At 33.2% G+C, this 23,912-nt stretch overlaps 1 protein-coding gene across 1 annotated transcript; it reads right to left on the minus strand.

Moving 5' to 3' along the window:
* Positions 1-10,332: 10,332 nt before the first annotated feature.
* LOC104234675 (probable aquaporin NIP-type) lies at positions 10,333-15,970 on the minus strand. The gene is made up of 5 exons (XM_009788281.2): positions 15,801-15,970; positions 15,473-15,694; positions 12,270-12,467; positions 12,111-12,172; positions 10,333-10,734 (listed from the first exon to the last, which is right to left on the minus strand). Exons 1-5 carry the CDS (start codon positions 15,918-15,920, stop codon positions 10,518-10,520), a joined length of 819 nt encoding a protein of 272 aa, XP_009786583.1. The 5' UTR covers positions 15,921-15,970; the 3' UTR covers positions 10,333-10,517.
* Between the last annotated feature and the right edge of the window lie 7,942 nt (positions 15,971-23,912).

The raw sequence follows: 23,912 nt of genomic DNA on the forward strand, positions 1-23,912 counted from the left end.
CTTTGTGTTTTCGTATTATATGTTTTGATGGGAGCTTGTTATTCCACTTTGTCTGTTTTGGAGCTAACTTGTGCAGAGGAGAAGATGTTTTTTAAGTTATATATATTGTTATACCTTTAAATTCAAGAAAGTATGATTGTATTGTATTTAAAGAGACGTGAATTTGTAGAATAGGTTGAATGTGAGGAATGACTCACAATGGCTTGTTTTCTACATTTAGTCTACAACGAAACTACATACCATCTGAAAAATTAATATGAAAATACAAAATTTCAATGTTTTTACAAATTATCTACAAAATTTCTACAAACTGTTCATAACAGAATTTATCTTTGTTTTCATGCATGTTCGTCTGGAACACTAAAGTTACTTGATATGCCAACATCTCCCGTTATAGAGGAATACAACTTATCTATAATTTTCTACAACTTTAACACATTATTTCCACCTAGTTAAATATAACTACAATAACATAAAATTTGAGCTTTGTGTTTTTGTGTTAAAAGTTTTGATGGGAGCTTATTATTCCACTTCGTTTGTTTTGGAGCTAACTTGTGCAAAGGAGAAGATGTTTTTTAAGTTATATATATTGCTATACCTTTAAATTCAAGAAAGTTTGGTTGTATTGTATTTAAAGAGGCGTGAATTTGTAGAATAGGTTGAATGTGAGGAATGAGTCAAATAAGACTCACAATCGCTTGTTTTCTACATTTATTCTACAATAAAACTACATATCATTTGAAAAATTAATATGAAAATACAGAATTTCAATGTTTCTACAAATTATCTACAAAATTTCTACAAACTGTTCATAACAGAATTTATCTTTATTTTCATGCATGTTCGTCTGGAACACTAAAGTTACTTGATATGTCAACATCTCCCGTTATAGTGGAATACAACTTATCTACAATTTTCTACAACTTTCACACATTATTTTCACCCAGTGAAATACAACTACAATAACATAAAACTTACATAGAAATTTTATACAAAATTTATACAATATGTCTTTTGTATATTTTGTGTCTAATTTATACATAGTAAAAATAATTTTCATACAACTAATTATATATTATACAACTTATCTACAAATTATCTACAATATTCGTACATTATTTCTACTAGGTTATATACAACTACAATATAATACCATTTAAATATAATTATATAATATTGTTCAACTTTCATAAAATATGTAAATGAATAAAAGAAAAATAAATAAACAACAGTCTACAATTTTTCTATAATTTCTACAATATAATGTATGTCATGTCTTCTTCTTCTTCTTCTTCGAGTTTCAATCCAAAATTCAGCCAAAACCAAGTCTAATCTTCACCAAAACCCCTCAAAATTGAGATATAAATTCCAAAACATATTCCCAATTATTTTCAATAACACCAATCCAAACAAATAATGATTTTTGAAAATCCAAATTTGAATTCAAAGCTTCAAAGCTTTTTAATAGCTGTCAATGGTGGAATTGTTGCTCTCTTTTCCTTTGCTTTGTATTACTGAAATTTGGACATAATTGCGTTTGTTGCAGAAGAATTGTAGAAGATTTAGTCGTTTTTGATTTGTGAAATCAGAAAAATGGTTGAAAGAGAGTGTATCGCAAAAACAGAGTATAGAAAATTTGAAACGAATCCGACGATAATTATGAATGTGGTGATTTGCGTTGTAGAAGATCTGGAAGAATATTTAATTCCTCAATTTTAGCGCGCCTAAATAAGGAATCTTACAACTACAATGATTTCTTATTTAATGCATTGTCTATATTTTGTAGAAATACTATTAGCATGAAGAGTAATATGCAAATTATGAACATATTTGGTAATATAGTTTTCTATATGGTATAGCAACGAAAATTTCCCTAAGTTTATAGCCATTAACATTGGTAAATTAAATAATGCTAACAAAAGCCCAAACCAAAATCAAATCAATACTAATGCTAACAAAAGACATTCAATTCAATACTACGAACGGAAATGTATTGAATATCTATTTTTTGTTTTGAAATAATTTAGATAAAAATGCATAACTTATTTTTATTTTTTCTTAGTCATGTAATTAATACTCCCTTATTAGTACTTTTAGATTATGTTTATTTTTATTATGGCTTTTTAATTAACAATATTTATATTACATAATTTTATTGTCTTTATTGTTGAATATTTTAGGATAATATCATGACACATCTCATATTTTGTATTATTTTCTTGAAAAATACTTTATATAGTTTATCTTACTAGGATTAAAGAAATATTTTGAGAACAATTTATATATTTTGTTCTACAAAGATTTTACTGGGAAAAAAATCCAAAAAAACCCGAATAACCCGAGAAAATCGGAGAGTGAAAAACTCGAGTTTTATCGGTTTGATTTGATCTTTAGATTTAATAACCCGACACAATTTGTTTGATTTGGTAATTATAAAATTTGAACCAACCCGACCTATATATACCCTAGTTTGTGCGTTCGAGTAAAACTATTAATAGTACAAGAAAGCATGAGATTTTGCCGGCGTTTGTTTTAGAGTTTTAAAAATTAACTTTTGAATGCATTTGTTAAAAAGACTAGATGGTTCATCGAATTATATAATTCTCACAAATATATAGCAATTTGATACGTTGTTCATTGATACTAGAACCAAAATGTCCGTTTGCCAGCAAGGAATTACATTTATTTCAAGTAAAGCACAGATTCTTTCACGCGCATTGCAAATGGGGAACGAGAGAGACAAGCAATCTATTTAGTATTTTTTGGCGCTTTATTTTATTTTTATTTTCGAACGTAATTTCAAAACTCAAAAACCAACCTTTCTACAACCACAATTTAAGCAAATTCTCATTTTCAAAAAAAACAAACAAACTGAGCCTGTATCATTATTTATGTAGACTCAATCTTTGCCAACTATCTAAAACAAAGTTAATTATCTTACATTTTGTTTTTTAAGCATCATCATTTTGATCACACAAAGAACAAGAACAAAAGAAGACAAACAAATTGGAGTATACATTATACTACTAGTAGTTTGTGTTGAAGGCAGTGCATGTTCTTGTCTCAATAAAACCGACATGTTGAATTTCAGGGGTTATTTCATCAGAGGGTTTAATGGTTGAGAAATGGGGCAAATTTTGTACCAAACCAAGTACAGGCCGTTCTCCGCCGTGATCGGATCTTGCTCCTCCATCTCACGCCACCGTCAAATGAATAAATAATGGGCTTTTCATTTAATTTTATTCATTCATGGTCTCAACCGACCTATATATCATTCCTGTTGCTTTTTTTGAGCTGAGGGTCTCCTGGAAACAGCCTCTCTACCCTTCGGGGTAGGGGTAAGGTCTGCGTACATATTACCCTCCCCAAACCCCACTTGTGGGATTATACTGGGTCGTTGTTGTTGTTGGTCTCAACCGATCATCTTTTTACTTAATTTGTGGTCTAGGTAAATTGATTTTCACAAGCCATATATATAGATCGATAGAGACTGGATCTAGCTAGTTCATAATTTGTATTTTGTGGGTTCCTTGAATTTAATAGCTTTTGTCTATATACGATAGGTATATATTAAAAAGTTCATTAAATATTTATAAGTATTTCACTATAAGCATGCGGTAACAATTTACAATTTTAAATCATTGATCCTCCTATATTGACTAAATCTACGTAAATGAAACAACATAACTCAAAAAATTTATATAGTCAATCTTATCTCACATGGAATTAACAACAACAAAAAAAAAAACTCAGTATAATCTCATGTAGTGGCACATAGTGAAGAGTAGTGTATACGCAGACCATATCCATATCTCGTAGAGATAGAAAGATTGTTTCTAATAGACTATCGGCTCAATGAAGCACAAGCACAACAATAATGAAAAGAAAACAGTCGAAAACAATAGTGAGGAGCTATGGAAAAGATGCATTGATAACAATAAGATAGTAAGATGATCAAAATAAAAGGAACAACATGCAATAATATAAACCTAAAACTAAAAACAATACGAGAGTACGTACTAATACTACTAGTAAGAACGCGAAAACCACTCAGCCACTTTACCTTCTACCCTAATTCTTGACCTTCACACCTTCCTATCAAGAGTCATGTTCTCGGTAGTCTAGAACATCTCATGTCTTGCCTAATCACCTCCCCCAATACTTTTTTGGCCTACCTCTACCTCTCCTTAGGCCCTCCAAGGTCAACCTCTCACACCTCCTCATAGGTGCGTCTGTGTCTCTCCTCTTCACATGTCCGAACCATCTAAGTCTAGCTTTCCGCATCTTGTCCTCCACAAGGGCAATGTCCACCTTGTCCCGATCTTCATTCTTAATTCTGTCAATCCTGGTATGCACGTATATCCATCTCAATATCCTCGTTTCAGCTACCTTCATCTTTTGGACATGTGAGCTCTTAACTGGCTGATAATCATCCCCTACATAGTCGAAATAAGGCACTGATCACGCCCAACTATGCCTCCTAAGAGGTCTAACGCCCGTTGCAAATATAATCCGATTTACAAGTCCGGAGTCGAATCCCACAGGGAATTAACCTACTAATTACAACCGCTAGTTTCGCACGAATTCAAGTAATCAACCTTCAGAAATATTAAATAACGATTTGAATGGTTACTAACTAAGATCAAAGTAATTAAAACGCAGTAATTTATAACTAACAGAGTAAATGTTGTAGACAAGATTTGGAAAAGTCTAGGATTATGATTTCCCCTATTGTCGGAATTTCCCCCTCTACGTTTCTCGTAAATTCGCCTAAGTATTCTCTACTGATCGTTTGCATTTTGGGTGTCGTAGCTCTCTTTCGAGCAAAAACTACAATTTACTAGATATATTCTCTCGAACTACGCTAGCTAGCACTAATTCATCATTCTTTGTGATCGCACCAAGGTTTCGTTATCTCTAATCCCGCCTTTAAACCCTCCGTATTGATCTCTCACATACCTTAGGAGTGATGTTGTTCAAGAACTACCTAAATGTGTACTCTCTCTCGAGTAATACACACTAAATAGGCACATTTAAATGAGAGCTCTTCAATTAACGACAACGAAAACATAGTTGAACAAGTAGAGAAAGATCGATCAATGACAAATTTAAATTAAACGTAATGAACAAATCATCCTCCAATAGGTTCCATCAACCCTAAATGGGAAGGTTTAGCTACTCATAACCATACTAACAATCATGATAATAATTGAAAGCATTAAAATTCAGATTAAGGAAGAATGAAAGAGAAAAACTTTTGCAATTCGTTGCTTCTAAGTATTCCCGTAGCCTTTTTCCTCTCCAATAATGTCTAGCCCCTAAGAAATAGGCTTAGAACACCATTTATACATGTTGGAGGCATGTAGGGTTGCAACTACCAAGTCTTAGCCGAAATAGGACGAAATCCGCCCTTAGCCGTCTCGCTTGGCGCCTGGCGCCAATCAGGACGCCAATTTTTTTTCGCTTCTGTGCTATTATGCCATTGGCATTCTGGCCACGCCAAAATCACACTCCCTTCAAATTCTTCTGTTTTTACTTCACTTTGCATGCAAGCTTACAAAATCACTTTAAATTGACTCTACACATATAAACATCATTATTAAGCTTGAGTCACAAATATTTACATCAAAGTTAACAAGATTGAGGTATAATGCAAGGCAAATTACATGCGAAAATATAAATTTTTAGCCTAACATCAGGCACCTAATGTAACTCTTTTTCTTTTCAAGTTCATTTTCATGAGTTGCGAATTTTTGTTGTGATAATTGTTATGTACTTTGAAGTCAAGGAAGATTACTTGAGGAATGTAAGACCGGTAAATGCGAAGAAAATGTGACTTATAAATCACATTTGTCAAATATATAAATAAGTTTGATCGAATGCGACTCATAAATAGGATTTCAAATGAGACTTATGTATTGTAATAATCACATTTTTCAATTGCGACCTATAAATCGCATTCATAAAATGCATCTTATAAATAGTATAACTTAAGCAAATAGGAAGAAAAAAAAAAAAAAGAGAACATAAACATGACTTCACATAAATTACAATGCCCTAGTCATCTGTTAGCTGTTTCTTTAGGTTCGTCAATAATCTGACCTTTTCCAATTTAGCAAATTGAAAAGAAAAGAATGCTAATCGTGAAGTTGTTAAAATGCAAATTATTGACATCCTGCATTAAAGCTCAAATTACAAGGCTAGTCCACTAGGTTGTGGTCCAAAAGCACTAATTGTGGCGCTGAATTTGGATTTTGAATTGAGAATTTTTAATCGATTTTATTAAATTAAGAGAAATTAATTCTCAAAAAAAAAATTAATCGTGGAGGTGTAAGACCGGTAAAAGGAGGTGTAAGAATTCTCACAGAGTTATTCTCCAGCACAACCTCCCCCCTCCCCTCAAATATAATGAAACTCTTATTTTTGGCTTTTCAGACATTATAAAAAAATGATTGACAAGAAGAAGAGAGAAGTATGAACGGAAGTTTGAAGAAAGTATTGAATGAATTTTCATAAAATTGAAACGCCTTTAAATAAGGCAAGTCCGAGCCTAGGGTGCAGAATTTATTTTATGTAAAACGCCACGTTTTATGTATTTGAATTATTGTTATGTCAGTTATCCGCAGAACACTTATTGGTGGGCCCAAAAATCAGAATAAAACGCAGTATAATAATACGTTTCAGTGTAAAATGCAGTATAATACTGCGTTTACACTAAAAATTAATTCTCTGCAGTCCTGCAGAAGTGAGCCCAAATATTAAAGGAAAACGTAGTAAAATATTACGTTTAAGTTAAACGCAACATTGTATTGTATTTTCCTAAAAAATGATTTTTTAATAAAATGCAGTATAGTACTGCATTTAACTTTAACGACTAACTTTTCATTAAAGTAAAACATAATATTATACTGCATTTTATATATTTATATAACTTTTTTTTAACAGTAAAAACGTATTTTGTGCCAATTTTAATACTATTTAAGTGTCGGACTCAATGTTCTCCTATAGTGGACAGTAGGTCAATACAAATTCTGAAGGTTAGAGTTCCAATGCAGAGAATTAATAAGATGATTATGATATGCCTTTTCATGGTATGTTGGTCCTTTTTACAACAAGACAACATTTGTTTATTAATATAGCCAATTCAAGGGTTTATTTTATTACTATAACTTAGGAGATTCAATTCTTGAAAATAGTTAACCCCTTACCCATTATAAATTCTTTTGAACTTTTTTTTCACAATTAATTAGGGACAAATGTAATATTTTCTAAAAGTAAATTTATTTTTATAATGCTTCTGCAATTAACGATTAATAGACAGCATCCTTTGCATTTCCTGAAACTTTTCGACATAAGACAACAACAACATCAATAATATTCCCACTTTGATCTCACAAATAGGATATGTGCCTCTGGAGATGTTAGAGTATACGTAGGCCATATATTTATCGTGTGTGAGATAAAAAGGTTGTTCCCAACATAAAACAACAAAAATTTTGCAATAAAGAAAAAGAAGTAAAAAACAGAAATCAGATAAAAAATATATCTTTTATATTTAGTAAAAAAAAAAGAATATTACATTATTATTCTCAATTTTTAAAAAAATTAAGAGACAGCTATGCCAATTATACCACTAGTTATGTCCCTCGTGGTTTCATTTCTTATCCATAAAACGAAGAAGCCGTTAATGTTGACCCCTTTTTGTTTCCTATGCGTTTTTCAGCCTTTTTAATTTTTGGTACATAATCATTTTTCAGATTTCTAGCTTAAGGACAACAAATAAATGGAGAGATATCTACATCTACCTTTAACAATAATTGAGCTTAAAGGAGGCTTTGACTTAACTTTCACTCGACCCAATTTTAATAGGAAAACGCAGTATAATACTGCGTTTAAGGGAAACACAATTCCTTAAAAATAATTTTTTTTAATAAATCGTAGTATAATATTGCGTTTAACTTTAACGACTAACCTTCGTTAAAATAAAACACAGTATAACATTTGTTCTTCTGAACCAAAGATAAGGTTTTGAAATGAGTGAAAATTGAAGAGATAATAAACAAATAAGGAAATAAAAAGAAAAAAGGAGCAATGATTATGATAGTATATTATACTACCATACAAGACATTTAAATAAAATAAAAAGGTTTAGGAAATTAGCCCCCACCCCATGTGACCTGACTAAACTAGATCTCATCCACATTTTTGGTGAAGACGAACATTAGTTTCCTAATGAAAAATAAAAAAAAAACCAGAAATAAAAAATGGAAAATAAAAAATTTAAGAAAACTCAAGTCAGCTGCCAATGTTTCAAATAAAAATTAAATATAAGTGGACTTTTCAGGTCGGTCGAAACTGCATGGATAGTAACATGAGTGCTTGACTTGGTTCGTATACGGTGGCAAAGTTAGGAATTTTACTAAAATATTTAAGAGCGCATTCGAAATTTAATGCTTATATAAGAACTAATACTTAACTTATATATAGTTTTTTATGGGATCAACAACAACAACAAATCAGTAAAATTCTACCAGTGAGGTCTGGAAAGGGTAGATCGAGTGTACGCAGACCTTACCCCTACCCTAAAGGGATAGAGACGCTGTTTCCTAGAGACCCTCAGCTCAGATACAATAGATTTGTGACAACAAAACCCAAAAAATAATCAGCAACGTAAGAGACAACAAATAAATAGAAAAACAGTAACATAAGTATTATGCAAAGGTGTAAAACACAACATAAATCACTAACAATACTAAACAAAACACTGTCATACTCGTTAATTAATCAAATTGCAATAGCAATACTTGGTTTACTCTAACTTTCGTAGACATAATTAAGTTGGTGACTGATGTTTCTTGTGTTAACAAGATAGTATAATATTTTGTGAATAGTCAAGATGCGCCCAAACTAATCGATCCAAATACCACTAATATACATAGATTTTTTTTATCCACCTGAATGATTGTGATGTGAAATGGTTTTTTTTGAAGATTTTGGAAAGTGAAAGGTAAAGTAGATAGAATTTAGAAGCCATTTTAATTGACGGTGTGAAAATGTAGGTCATGTGAAAGCTACAAAATATCATGTGACTCCATGTGTTTGATCACTTTTATTTTATTTTATTTTATTTATTATTATCTGAAATAGCCATGGACTTTCACAGCACATGAGATTCAGATACAAAAAGCTACATACAGAACTATTTAGTACTTAATAGCCCGTTTGACCGAGCTTCTAAAATCAACTTATTTTAAAAAGTATTTTTTAAAAAAGTATTTTTAGTAAAAAGCAGTTTGTGTTTGACTAATTAATTTAAAAAGTATTTTTGAGCAGTAAGTAATGTTTTGTCAAGCTTTTGAAAACTGCTTCTAAGTGTATTTTTCTCAAAAGCGCTTCTCAGAAAAATGCTTTTGGAAAAAAAGTTATTTTTTTCTGCTTCTCAAAAACTGTTTATGCTTCTCCTCAAAAATACTTTCTTTCCTTCCAAAAGCTTGGCCAAATACCTCATTTTTTGGCCAAAAACACTTTTGACAAAAAAAAAAAGTATTTTTGGCCCCCAAAAAAATCCTGCCAAACGGGATATAATAAGTCTTTCTTCATCTTCTTTTGTTTAGCATGGGATTAAATAACTTTTATAATTAAATACCCTTAGGGGTGAACTTTAGTTTTATTGACTTTGGTGGGGTGAGTATTATATAGTATATTATGTCCTTGGGTTCTAGGCTTTCTGTTCTTGGGATTTAATTCATTAATTCATTAAAGTGAAAATGTTACGAGTATAAATTTAGGTAGTGAAATCCTTTCTACAAGGAAAGTAAACTAAAGTAAAAATTACTGACAGCCTGAAAATTCTTTCAATGAGCATATCCAGATGCACAAACATCCTGTGCGACTCATTAAGAAATTATAAATGCACCTCAAACTTTCTTTGCTATGGTACTGAGATCCTTCCTAGAATATCTCAAATATTTACTGTTTAATATTCTTTTTCTTAAGGTGCATGTGACCAGAGACGGATTTAAGATGGCGGGAGGGGTTTCACCCGAAGTCTCTTTGCCAAAAAATCATTGTGTACATAAATAGTAAAATTCAATTTGTATCTTTATATATTATATTTTGAATCCCCTTTATACAACTCCAAGAGCATAACTTAGTAGTTATGGGAATTTAAAACTTTTGTTAAGTTGTTGGTTCAATTCCCACTGCCGACACTCTCTCAGTAGAAGTTAGCGGTAAAATTACTACCTTGCATGTTAAAAACTATACATGTTTCATACACCCCATAAAAAAAGTTAAAAGAAAAAAACAACTACATAAGAATAAGGCTCAAAGGGCTCTATTTACTTTTACTAATAAAAGAAAAAAACAACTACATAAAAATAAGGCTCAAACAACTGTAATTCTATTTACTTTTACTAATAAATTTCTCTTAGTAAGCCACTAGTGGCTCTATTTTATGTTAAACCACAGGGCTCAAAGGCAGAAAAAAAATAGAATAATTAAGAAAAAAATGGAAATTAAGTATGGCTTCTGGACATGCTCTTGAGAAATGTTGAACTTTTTGTGAGTTCTCTGAGTGGTTTTTCTGTAAACCTAATTAGGTTATAAGTGAAAGCACCAACTATAGTACCCAATATAGGGCCAACTATGTAAACCCAAAGCCCTTTGTACTCATGCATCACAATTGCTGGCCCAATACTCCTTGCTGGGTTCATTGATGCTCCTGATACTGGCCTGCAAATTTTTTAAAGTTGGGCCTTTAGAATGCCTTAGTGAGAGAAAGAAGGGAGAAATTCAAAAATAGCCAGATTTACAAGTGGTCATTCAAAAATAGCCACAGTTTCAAAAGTAATCGAAATTTAGCCACTTTTCATGTAAAGATAAATCTGAACGAAAATATTGTTCAAAATCCGGAAAAATACTCCAGCATAATATACTGGAGTTCCAGTATAATATACCGGTCCAGCATAATATACTGGAGTTTGAAGCACTGGTGCTCCACGCTCAAGTATATTATACTGGAGCCAACAAAGTATACCGGTCCAGCATAATATGCCGGAAGTTCATACACAGGTGCACCGAACTCCAGTATATTATGCTGGACCGGTCTCTGTTGCAGCAAAATAGTGGCTAATTTTCCATGACTTAGCAAACGCTGACTATTTTGAATGACCAGTCCGAAAACTGGCTAGACCATGCTATTTTAACGAGAAAGGAGACTACCTAAGTAGCTGCTTACTCAACCGCTTAAGCTAAAAATAGTTGGCAGATGTATAATATGTGTATTATTTATGTGTAATAATATGTGATTAACAATATACAATCATCATATAATCTATGTATACTGGTTAAGAAAAGTAAACAGTAAATTCGGCCGGCTATTTGTATAAAAATTCTCAGAAAGAAAAGTTAACCTAAATAGCTGTCCAACCCAAAACGTAGCCGGCAGATGTATAATATATGTATATATGCGTTTAGCCATATATAGTATATGAATGTATATCGGCTATGAACTGTAAATTATTTTGGCCGAGCGACCAACTGTGTAACTTCGCCCTGCAACTTAATGGAGAATGATTTGCAACAAGCCGAGTTGTATTTTTATGCACATTTTGAGAATGTGGGAAAAACGGTGATTCACTATCGGCTTACTCTTATCTTTTTATCCATTTATTATACGGAATCCTTTTATACCGACTAATTCAGATTCCCGTCGCGTAAGACACGTAATGAGAAGTGCTTCCTATCATAAGTTTCTCCAATCTCAAGGCTCGAACTTGAGACCTCCGATTAAGGACGTAGGATCTTACTTATCCTACCACACTCCTTAGTAATTATTGTTTGTTGGCTACTCTTATATCATGCCTTGGTAGGACTTGTACATGATAAATGAACGTTTTGGCAAGGCTAAAAATGGATGATACCTTTAATTATACACAACTGTAGTTGTACTTGAGATACTTTTCTTTCCTCAAGTTATAAGTTGAAAATGCTTATTGGTCAACTTTGCTGCTTTCAAATAAATGGATAATCTATTACTTTTCCTGCTTTACCTTTTTTATAGTGAAAAAAAAAGAGAAATGTAAGGAAAAATAAATACGTGAACTTACCCTGCAACCAAAACATTTAGGAGTATTGTCATTCCAATAGCAATTCCTGCAAGCTCTCCAATCTGTTTATAATTAAAATTAAAAAAAATGTATTCTCAATCTTAATTTATTGAGGCAAAACATATGAATTTAAAAAGAAGTAACTCAAAAAATACTCACAGATCTATTGTCAGTGGCAACACCAGAAATGACAAACATTAAGAGGTAAGAGATGATGAATTCAAGAACCAAAGATTGAACATTTGATCCCACTGGAGCTGTTCCAAAAAATGCCTCAGACTTCAAATCCAGCAGAAGGTACAAAGTTCCACTTCCAAGAATTGACCCAACCAACTGTGCCAATATGTACAATGGCACCTTCAATAGACACAACAAACCAAATTTAATTTCGACAACAAAGTACAGACATACAACAACATCTATGCCTTAGTCTCGAGTCAGCTAGGGTCTACTATATGAATCAATAGTATATATACATTAGGTTCCATTTGACACATCACGTTCCAATACACGCGGTATGAAATTATAATCATCTAGGCCTTATTTGTTTTCTAAGATAAAGACGTTTGAATTTGAATGTACATCTGAATATTAAAATGTGTATTAAGGTTAAGATGTCTGAATCTGAATACACATCTGAATGCTTAATGATTAAGATCTAAATATTAAATGATTAAGACTGTTCGTTTTTTTTAATATCTGAATGAATATAATTTATCTTTATTTAAAAATTAATAATTATATAATTTAAATAAAATACTAATTTACTTAATAATTATCAAGAAAATATTATTTTAAATAAATATATGGTAATTGACGATGGTGATAGCTAACAGTAGTATTTATGAATACCGGCTAGAGGTGGTGGTTGGAAGTGATTTTGGTTGACAGTGGTGGTTTGATGTAATAGATAGTGGTGATTGGTAGTAGAGATTATGATTGAGAATTGTGGTTGGTGGTAGTTGATAATGGTAGAAGGTAGTGGTGATGGTTGGGGAAGTGGTGGTAGTTCATAATGGTGGATACCAGATATTATGGTTAATAATGGTAGTGGAGATAGTTGGTAGTGTAGTTGAGGTGGGTGAGTGGGTGGTTGTGGTGGATGATGATCGTGGTGGTGGTGACAATTGACAATTATGGCGTAGTGAGTTGTAGTAGTCAATAATGGTGAGATGGCGAGTAGTGGTAGTCAATAATGATCGCAGTGACGATTATACTTAGAGTGGTGGTGGTTGAGTAAGGAAGTGGTGGGTGGTGTATGGTAGTAGTTGATAATGATGGACAATGACAATAATTAATTGTGAATATGGATAGTAACATCTTAATAAAATTAAGTCTTTGTTATAGATCCGAATTATTCAGACATATTCAGACCCATTAAGTGGTTGTGAAATTAAAAAAAATAACGGAAAAGGCCAAAAAATGCCACTCAACTTTCAGAAATGGTCTATCCATGTCATCCGTTTAAAAAATGCTCATTTCATGCCACTGCCGTTACATATTTGGCTCATCCATGCCATTATTGACTAACGACTCAATTTTTATTTTTTTTTAAAATATTTATAACACCCACATTTCCATGTGTCATGTCGTTATTGGTCCGAGTTAACCCATGTCCCACTTAATTTTAATCTTGATTAGGTCCATCTACCCAAACCCACCCGATTAAAACTTACCCGAATCATTAACCCAACTCAAACCCTTCATACCAAATCCCCTTCTCTCCAATCGTCTTCCCCAAGATGTAAATCATGGCAGTGATTGTTATGACGATGATGGTCATGACCACCGTAACATCTCCGAACACCACCTCCACTGCCACCGCTTGTCATCGGAAACTTCCACTCTTCAACCTTGTCTTCTTCTTATTCTTATTCAAGTATTTCTTCATCATTTTCTTGAATTGTTTCAATCACATCTTCTTCATAGTCCAGGGGAAATCTTCGTTTTCCTCTTCTGTTTCTTCTTCTTCATCACGAATGAGATGTAATCTCAGCCGTCTATCTTGGCCGGAAGCAAGGAGAGTTTCGGGCCGACCAATTTTCACCTCTATCAACTCTAACCTTCCATCTTTTCTCACCGCACGCATGAAGAAATTTGGCTTTCCATCTTGGTTTAAGGACGATAATGGCGGCGGAAACGTCTTTTCTTTCTTCTCCGAATTACTTCTTTGCTAGTACCTTGAACTAAGTGGGGAAGACGACCGGAGAGAAGGGGATTTGGTATAAAGATTTTGGGTTGGATTATTGATTTGGGAATGTTTTAACCGGGTCGAGTTTGGGTAGGTGGTCCTAACCAAGGTTAAAATTAAGTGGGGCATGGGTTAATTCGGACCAATAACAACACGACACGTAGAAATTTGGGTGTTATAAATATTTAAAAAAATAAAAATTGAGTCGTTAGTCAATAATGGCATGGATAGGCCAAATGTGTAACGGCAGTGGTATGAAATGAGCATTTTTTTACGGATGGCATGGATAGACCATTTCTGAAAGTTGAGTGGTTTTTAGGCCTTTTCCGAAAAAACAAACACACTTAATGAACAAGATTTGAATAATTCAGATTCAGACTTAAAAAACAAAGACACTTAATGTATGAGATCTAAATGATTAAGATTCAGAACTCCATTAAATGCAAACAAATAAGGCCATGCCTTAGTCTCAAGTCAACAGGGGTTTGCTATATAAATCATTAGTATACATTATGTTCCATTTGACACGTCACGTTTCAATACACGCGGTACAAAATTGTAATCATCTATGCCTTAGTCTCGAGTCAGCTGGGGTCTACTATATTAATCATTAGTATACATTATGTTCCATTTGACACGTCACGTTCCAATACACACGGTACGAATTGTAATCATCTATGCCTTAGTCTCGAGTCAGCTGAGGTCTGCTATATGAATCATTAGCATACTTTAGGGTCCATTTGACACGTCAGGTTCCAATACACTCGGTACAAAATTATAATCATCTATGCCTTAGTCTCGAGTCAGCTTAGGTCTGCTATATGAATCATTAGTATATATTATGTTCCATTTGATACGTCAGGTTCTAATACACTGGGTACGAAATCGTAATTATCTATGCATTAGTCTCGAGTCAGCTGTCTGCTATATGAATCATTAGCCTACATTATGTTCCATTTGATACGTTATATTTCAATACACGCGATACGAAATTGTAATCATCTATGCTTTAGTCTTGAGTCAACTGGGGTTTGTTAAATGAATATTAGTATGCATGATGGTCCATTTGACACATCACATTCCAATACACGCGGTACAAAATTGTATTGCATGATGATTTTACGTTCTTTTGGTAATAATGGTATAAAAGGGAAGGAAAAGATGAATAAACCTGTTTGAAGGGGAAATGCCTAAAGATGGCAAAGGCAATGGTAACTGCAGGATTGAAATGTGCACCAGAAATATGACCAACAGAATAGACCATAACCATAACAATTAAACCCCATGCCACACATATTCCTGGAAATGTTACTGAACCATATGTTTTATTTACTGCTACTGCACCACATCCTACAAATATCAAAAAATACGTGCCGATCGCCTCCGCTATCACCTATAATAAAATCCCAAAAAAAAGATTTCATAAAAAAAATTGTATCCCTAAGAATTTCTCATTTTTGTTTCTAGAATTAAATACATTTCAAGATGACTTAACATACCTTTTGAATGATAATGACAACCTCAGGTGAGGTGCAGAGGCTTGAATCTTCTTCATTAGCATGTTGTTTATAACCTGAGCAATCCCCTTCTTCAACTGCTTTTATGTCTTTTTTTGACATTATAATCTATAATTCTTTCGAAAGTTTATTAAGAAGAAAATTACAGTAGGAAAATCAACTTTTACCCAAAAGGTAAAAATACGGGTAAATGATGTGAATATGGTTAAAGATTAAATCAGGGATTAATGGTTTTGCTGTTTCTCAGAGTATTCTATGGATAGCTTGTTTTTAGAGGATTTTCCCTTGTTTTTATTGGTGATGTCTGGCCTCTCAACATAAATAGAAAGTTACCTTCAGGATTAAAATATAAGGTATAGAGAAAACCTTAGTTTACTTCTTTTTGCTTTCATATATTAATTTATTTTCTTTTCAAAATCCTTTTATCTTTTTGTATCATCACACATTTTTCCCAATTGTGTCATTGTGTACGGGTAAAATTGGGGCAAAGTTTTTCCCGATTCCCCAATAAAGAAACAAGAGGGAGGTACGGTTCGACGGGACTATAAGCGAGGCCGAAGGACCACTCGCATCTGAACCCGGGAGGAGTGAACAATGTACCTGGGATCGGCCATGGTAAAATAACGGACCTAGCCCAAGTAAAGCTCCTAGACCATGGGAAACGCGAGAAATAGTTATGCATGCAAGTAAGGAGCCGTAATATTCGCCCTCAACCGGATATTACGGAGAATCCTGTCCGATATCAACTACGGAATAAAATTTATCGGAAAAAGAAGATTTTTACCTTATTTAGACTTGAATTAGGACTGAAATTCCCCTACTATATAAAGGGGAAAAGCTTCTTTTATTCTAACACATTGTTGACACGCAAATAAAAGCAATAAAAGTATATTTTTGTCTTCTAGCTATTATTTAAAGTGTTCCTCAGTTGTTCTCTTTTCTTATTCGCATCCGAGCTTATATCAAGGGTCCGATCGAGGTTGAATTTCACTGTTCATGTTGAGATCAAACTTGATCATCACATTACAATTGGTTTGATCTTTCATTTTATCTTTAACTTAATTAGTTGTTATTCTTAGATCATTCGTATTAAATTGAATCACATATCCTTTAAACCGCATATAAATTTAATTGTTACCCATTTTTAGTACTAAACAGTCATATAATTACAGGAAATCATTTATTACAAATATTCAAACATTCCAGGGATCTAACTACTATACGCGTGAATACAGATTTGACTAAAAAGAAGAAAAAGAAAACATAAAGTCCCTGCAGCTCAGTGCACAAAGTATCTCGCGTTCACGCGGAGTCCGATGCAGGGCTGCACCCCAAAGGGGTGTGATATAGGCAGCCCACCCCAATACAAGCATTAATGACTGAGTTTATGGTTCGAACCCTTGATAAGAGGGGTTGCTCACTTGCTCTGATGGTAAGCAACCCTTACTTCCAACCAAGAGATTGTGAGTTCGAGTCACCCCAAGAGTAAGGTGGGGAGTTCTTGGCGGGAAGGATGCCGAGAGTTTATTTGGAAACAACCTCTCTAACCTGGTAGGGGTAAGGTCTGTGTACACACTACCCTCTCAGACCCCACTAGTGGAATTATACTGGGTTTGGATTGTTGTTGTTGTTGATATTTTATGCTTTCTGAGGAAATGTGGTCACTATCACTCAGGACATGCACAAAATTCTCAATTTGAGCTTCTCTTATGCAGAGCTGCCGAAGAAGATCATGAATTTTGCAAGTTTTAATCCTTCCATTACTCTTCTAGATACTCCTCTGCCACCATTTCTTACCTTTTATTGCTTCTTGCCCTTACAAATAGCTAAGCAATCCATAGTTTAATCAAACTTTGAAACCCTAATCTCCATATCTTCAGGAAAACCTCCAACATAGAGAAAACAATCCTTCAAATGTTGGGGCAAGTAACTGTAGCTCAATGAAAGAATTGATTGACACCGTTCAGATACCGTACCAAAGAATAAGTTCAAATTTTCCTGAACTTTCTTTCAATTGTCACGGGTCGGATCTATCTTTCCAAGAAGTCCAGCAACAACAACAATCGAGAGAGGTAATCCTCGGCATTGCTCTATGATATGCTTCCCAATTTCATCTAGGTGAGGACGACATATGCCTTCTCTAAGAAGTCTTTCGGTAAATAAATCCAACTCTCATCAAAACTTAGAAAAGATATATTATGATGAGGAAAATCAGAGCTTGCATAATCAGCCACATAACTAAGGCGAGTAGTTAATAGGATTCGACTTCTATTGTTGTCATTTGGGAATATTCTTTATATTTGATCCCAAGCCTCAGTACTCCAAAGATCATCTATGACAATTAAAAATCTCCTACCAATCACACCTCTATACACAATCTCTGCTAGTTGATCGTTGCTCATTTTCTGATTACTTTCATCAGTCCTACTCTGGCTAATTGAAGAGACAAGTTCAAGAAGCATCTGTCTCTCGTTATAAACTTAGAGATAGTTACCCATGCATGTTTTCCAAACCTATAACGAATTGTTGAATCATCATAAACTTTTCTAGCAAGAGTTGTCTTACCTATACCGCCCATACCAACAACAGGTATGACAGTTAGCTCATCTGTTTGGGCAGTGAGACGATCTAGTATGGTGTCGAAGTCATCCTTCATCCCGACAACAGTATGTTGCTCGGTCGCATACCTTTTTGATGAGGTAGAAGTACTTGCTTCTGCAAATTTGCTTCCATGCTCGATAAACTCAATCTCCATCAATTCTTTCCTTAGAGAATCAACTTCTTTTTGCACTTTTTGCAATTCCTCATTGAAGGATTTACAAGCTTGTTCTCGTTTGTGTTGATCTACTAGAATGATTATTCTAAGGGTTGAATCAACTCTCTCTTCTGCTTTGTTGACTATATCTCTGATCCTTTTTTCTATAATCTTCAAAGTTTCAATATCTTTGATTTCCTTTGAAGTATCCTCAAGAAAAACTTGAAGAGCAGAAAAACTTTGAAAAGCAGATTCAACAAGTTGTTGTTGTCAGGGGCGGAGCTAGCCCTACGCTTACGGGTTCGGTCGAACCCAGTAATTTTTGAGCAGACTCTGTATTTGTCTTGTGAAATTCATAAAATATATACAAATTATTATTTTAGAACCCAGTAACTTAAAAGAGTTAGAATCCCGAACCCATAAACTTAAAATTATGGCTCCGCCTCTAGTTGTTGTATACAGCTTCTATAAATCAAAGGTGATTTAGACTGCAAGATACGCTCCAGCGTATGCATAAGTGAAGACATAGCAGCATAAGCCATTTCTCTTCTCTGAGTGTAGAGGTTCAATAGAATTTTATGTTTCTTTTCACTCTCTTTTCTGTGGCCACTTGGCTTTATTAATCAAAAATATATATGAAAGCACGAGCAGTGGAGTGAAGACTTGTGGAAAAGACCCAAACAACAATTCAATTATTATCTCAATAATGTCCACGTAAATTTATGTTAGGATCCGAAACCCAGATAGTGCGGAACATATGGCTATCAGTTCCTCCGGTGGCGGTACAAGTCAATTCTCTACAACTTTAAAATTGCTGCACTGTTGCTTAACTATTTCTCGGTGGTAACAGTAGGTGAGATATTAAGAGGTTAATTTCTATATTATAATAGGTTGTAATTTAAAGTTTGCTAAGTTAAGGAAGTTGAAATCCTGTGTAGCTTGTGATTTCTAATCCCGTGAGCTGACATATAACTCTGCTGTCTCATTTACTTATTGTTGTGTCTGTTATGTGAAACTGATAAAGAACCCGATTCTGTACAAACTCTTAGTTTCTATTATTAATTATCAGGGTGGAGGTTTTGTCTAAATAACAGGTGTTTTTCAATTTGCACAATTTATTTTTTTTAAAATTGGGAGACAAGGTGTAGTGTATTCACTTTTTATCGTTTTCTTTAATAAAGCTGATGGATTGCCATTTGGTGTGTTGAAAAATGACCACGCAATCCTTTGTTTTCTCTTTGGTCCACTTTACACTAGAAAACAAGATTGTAGGAAAGACTAGTTAAGAGACTTATATATATTTTCTCTTTAACGGAAGTGGATCGTTTGTAATAATTACGATTCGAACTAATGGTCGTCGGAATTCTTTGTTTTCATAGGAATCATACTACAAAACGAGGGGCAAAATGGTTAAAAAAAAATAGTTAATCATTCATATTATCCATTAAAAATGTGTCGGATAATAAATTTTTTTAAAACGGGTCAAATATGTATAAGATTTATATTATCCATGTAAAAAATGGATAATCAATGAGTCTAACTTTAACGTTTGTAAAGCCTCAAATTGGGGTTACTCAAGTTAGGGAGATTAATAATTTTTACCAAAGTGATCATATGCAATAAGTCATGGATAATATGGTTACCCATATTATCCGCTGGTTCACCCATTTTTTATCCGTATTAAATATAGTTCGGATCAAATAATTTATCCGTTTTTTCATTACCCGTTTTCGACCGGAGCCATATCCGATCTGACCTGACTCGCCTGTTTGCCACTCATACTAATAACCCTAGCCGCTTTGCTATTATAAAAAGGTTCCTCTTCAATATCTATAATAGTGCTTATATAGGCTATTAGGGTCTAAATTGAAGAGATTTGAAGATTCTAGACAAAGAAGAAATACTAACTCAAGCAAGCTAAGCAATAACGAGCTGTCTTCTACTTAGAAGAAGATAATAACGGGTCAGACTCATCTCTCCATAACGGGGGCAATTTTTGTCATTAATGAGCTCCAATACTCCCCTTTTTTGATGAATAGTGTTACTCCAAATATGGAGTGACACTATTCATCTCCTCCATTACTATTCATATTTATTTTATTATTATTTTTATTATTTAACTCTTATAATTTATCTTTTTATATATACCTAATTATGTTTATGTAATATCTTTATAATAATAATTTTTACATCTTAACTTTGGCGTATAATATTGATAAATTAATTTTTGATCATTTATTATTTTTATTTAAAATTGTAAGTTAATTTTATTATAAGTTATAATTGTACAAAACATATATAATCATCTCAATAAATGAATGGTGCAAATATAAAATATTAGATATTGCTAAAAGTGAAAATTGAAAATATATTAAATGAAAATACATTAAAATTGGAAATACATGAAAATTGAAAATATATTAAATTAAAATACATAAAAATTAAAACTACGATAAATAGCATAATAACTTAGTAGGGAGGTATGTCGTTTCCAGATACACCAAAATCATTATAGTTTCATTAATATATATATATAATCTATAATATTTTCTTACAAATTAAATTATTTAAAAATTTATGGTATAAAATAATTTTATATTAAATTATATGTGATGAATATGTAAAAAAGAAAAAAAGATAGATTTTATTTAATAGAAATAAAAAATAAAATTTAAATAAAAGATAGTATAATATTAAAGAGAGAGAAGAATATAAAATGAAATATTCTTTTTTGGAGTAAAAAATGGAGTAATGGTTGGAGTAACTTTACTCTATTTTGGAGTTTACTGTATTTTAGATGAGAAAATGGAGGCAAATGTTGGAGATGACCTTAGTCCTACTATAACCAATAGAGGAATCCATTTTTGAAAAGCTTTTAAAAAATCAAGGCAGAATAGCCTAAATGGTGCCTATACTTGTACCATTTTGTCTCGTCGGTCCCCAAACTCAATAATTTGCTAACCAAACCCCTCTACCCTTAAAAACTGAGCATTTTAAACCTCGCTATTCCTACGTGGCACTTTTTACTGAAGTGTGTGTGCTATTAAAAACTGAGCCATTTTTCTTCCTTATTGTTTATCGTCCATTGTTGAACAAAAATGAGCTTTTATTCTTTGCTTTTCTCTCTCCCCCAATATTTTCTGTCCAATTCTCTTTCTCTCTCTCTCTCTTCAACATTTTCTGTCCAATTCTTTCTCCCTTCCCCTGACTCTAGCATTTTGTCGAACACCTGGTGTCTGCAATTCTGCAGATTTTGTTTTTTGAATTGTTGTGACGATTGATTCATTGTAGTTATTGTTTGATCGTTTGACATCAATCACTTGCTCAGTTGGAGAGATTTGGCATTGGTATTGTTCAATTGGACACATGTAGCTCCATGCTCGACCAACTAGTGTTCGTTGGCCATATTCAGTTGGTTAGAAGAGATTATTCCGGCAATCAAATTGTCTGAAACTTGGTGGGTCGATGGTATTTGAAGTGGAGAACAATCTCCCATGCTCGAAATCACTCGATTTGAACCCGAACCGATATGATAAATATCAGTTTTGCCCAAGCGAGTTTTCGCTACAGTACTCGATCCACCATTGTTGAAATCTGCAGCAGCTTGGGAAGAAATGAGAGGGGCGCCTAGGTGGGGTTTATGCGTAATATTGAGACGTATCTTTTGGGACTGATCTTATGTCTTTTCACCACCGGACGATGGCACAATGGTCATTCCTCCGTTGATTTGTTACTGTTCACAACAGTCGCACCATTTGAGGGAAAGGATTAGGGGATTAATATTGGAATTTTTTTTTATTTTATTTTTGATTTTAATTATTTTTAATGGGAATGTTAGTTAGACAGATTGCGCAAGAGGTTGTCATTAGGGGATCGTGGCGAGGTGGTGACTAGTGTTCCTTAGGTCGATTTTGATGGTTCGGGTCCGGGATCGTTGAACATTAGCAGAACAAAAATTAAAAATCATTTTGAATTCGTGTTTTATAGCCCTAAAATACCAAAAAATAAAGAACGGTCATGGTAAAGCAATGATTATATTTCATTACGTCTTTTTTCATGGGCCCAAACAAATTTAGGTGATTCGGAGTTCGTCGCCCTAATTCATGAAGATGGCATGGCCATTAGCACACGAAAACTTACAAATCGTCCAAAATTCCAGTTTATAGCCCCTAAAATGCCAAAGAATAAGGAACCCTCATAACGAGCATTGACCGTTGTTCATTAAGTCTCTTCTTATGGGTCCACAAAATTTTAGCCGCTTTGGAGCTCGTCGCCCGAATTCATGAAGATGGCATAGACATTAGCATACAAAACATTGGAAATCGTCCTTAATTCATGTTTTATAGCCCTAAAATACCAAAAGGAGGAAAAATCATGGTGAAGTAATGACTATTTCATTAAGCTGTTCTAATGGGCTCGCAAAGTTAGGCTATTCGGAGCACGTCACCCGAATTCATGATTATGGTGTGGACTAAAACAAACGAAAAATTAAAAATCGTCAAGAATGCTTGTTTTATGGCCCTAAAATTCTAAAAAATGAGAAACAACCATTGCAAAGTTATGACTATCGTTCATTATGTTGTTTCTGATATGCCCATAAATATTTGGCGATTCAGAGCCTGTCATAAACATTCATCAAGATGGGGTGAATATTAGCACATGAAAAATTAAAAACCGTCATGAATTCCTATTTATGTCCAGGTGGCCCGAGCCCATACAGAAGGCGTACACTATAACACACGAATATCTGAGAATCAACGGCATTCAAGTTTTATGGTTCTAAAACGCCAAAAATTGAAGAACGGTCATGGCGATGCGGTGACTATTGTTCTTATGGTCATTTTTTATGGTCCAAAATTTTTTTACACGGTCCGGATCTGATGGCCCGAGCCCTTACAAAAGGCGTGGGGTATAGTATTGATACATAATTTTTTCCTCATATTTTTCAAATATATTTATATACTTTCAAAATAGTGCATATGCATCATCATTTGATTTACAAGCATGCACAAGTATTTTTCATAATTTTTCATAATTTTTAAAGGCTTTAAATCAATTTATTACTGTATTTTTTATATATAAATATCTGTTAATTACCTTACAAATTATTTTTATGATGATTTTATCATCTACACACATATTAGGTTTTAAATATTTAATATATTTATTAGGCTAAATTGCACATTTTGCAATAATAGCCCATACATACTTATAATTACTTTATTTATGAAAAAAGATATTCTTTTATATTTTTATAGTGTTAAATAATTATTTTAATCATTTTTATGCAAAAATAATATTTTTTTGTTATTTATCTATTATTTTTATAAATTATTTAT

This window comes from Nicotiana sylvestris, chromosome 10 (assembly GCF_000393655.2).
Source record: "Nicotiana sylvestris chromosome 10, ASM39365v2, whole genome shotgun sequence".
NCBI lineage: Eukaryota > Viridiplantae > Streptophyta > Magnoliopsida > Solanales > Solanaceae > Nicotiana > Nicotiana sylvestris.

Excerpts from the sequence above, each read along its gene's own strand:
- LOC104234675 (XM_009788281.2), bottom strand. The coding sequence starts at position 15,920 with ATGTCAAAAAAAGACATAAAAGCAGTTGAAGAAGGGGATTGCTCAGGT. Across the intron at positions 12,468-15,472 it reads GGCATTTCCCCTTCAAACAG|GTGCCATTGTACATATTGGC; the intron begins GTTTATTCATCT and ends TGTCTATTGAAG. Across the intron at positions 12,173-12,269 it reads TTGCCACTGACAATAGATCT|ATTGGAGAGCTTGCAGGAAT; the intron begins GTGAGTATTTTT and ends AATTATAAACAG.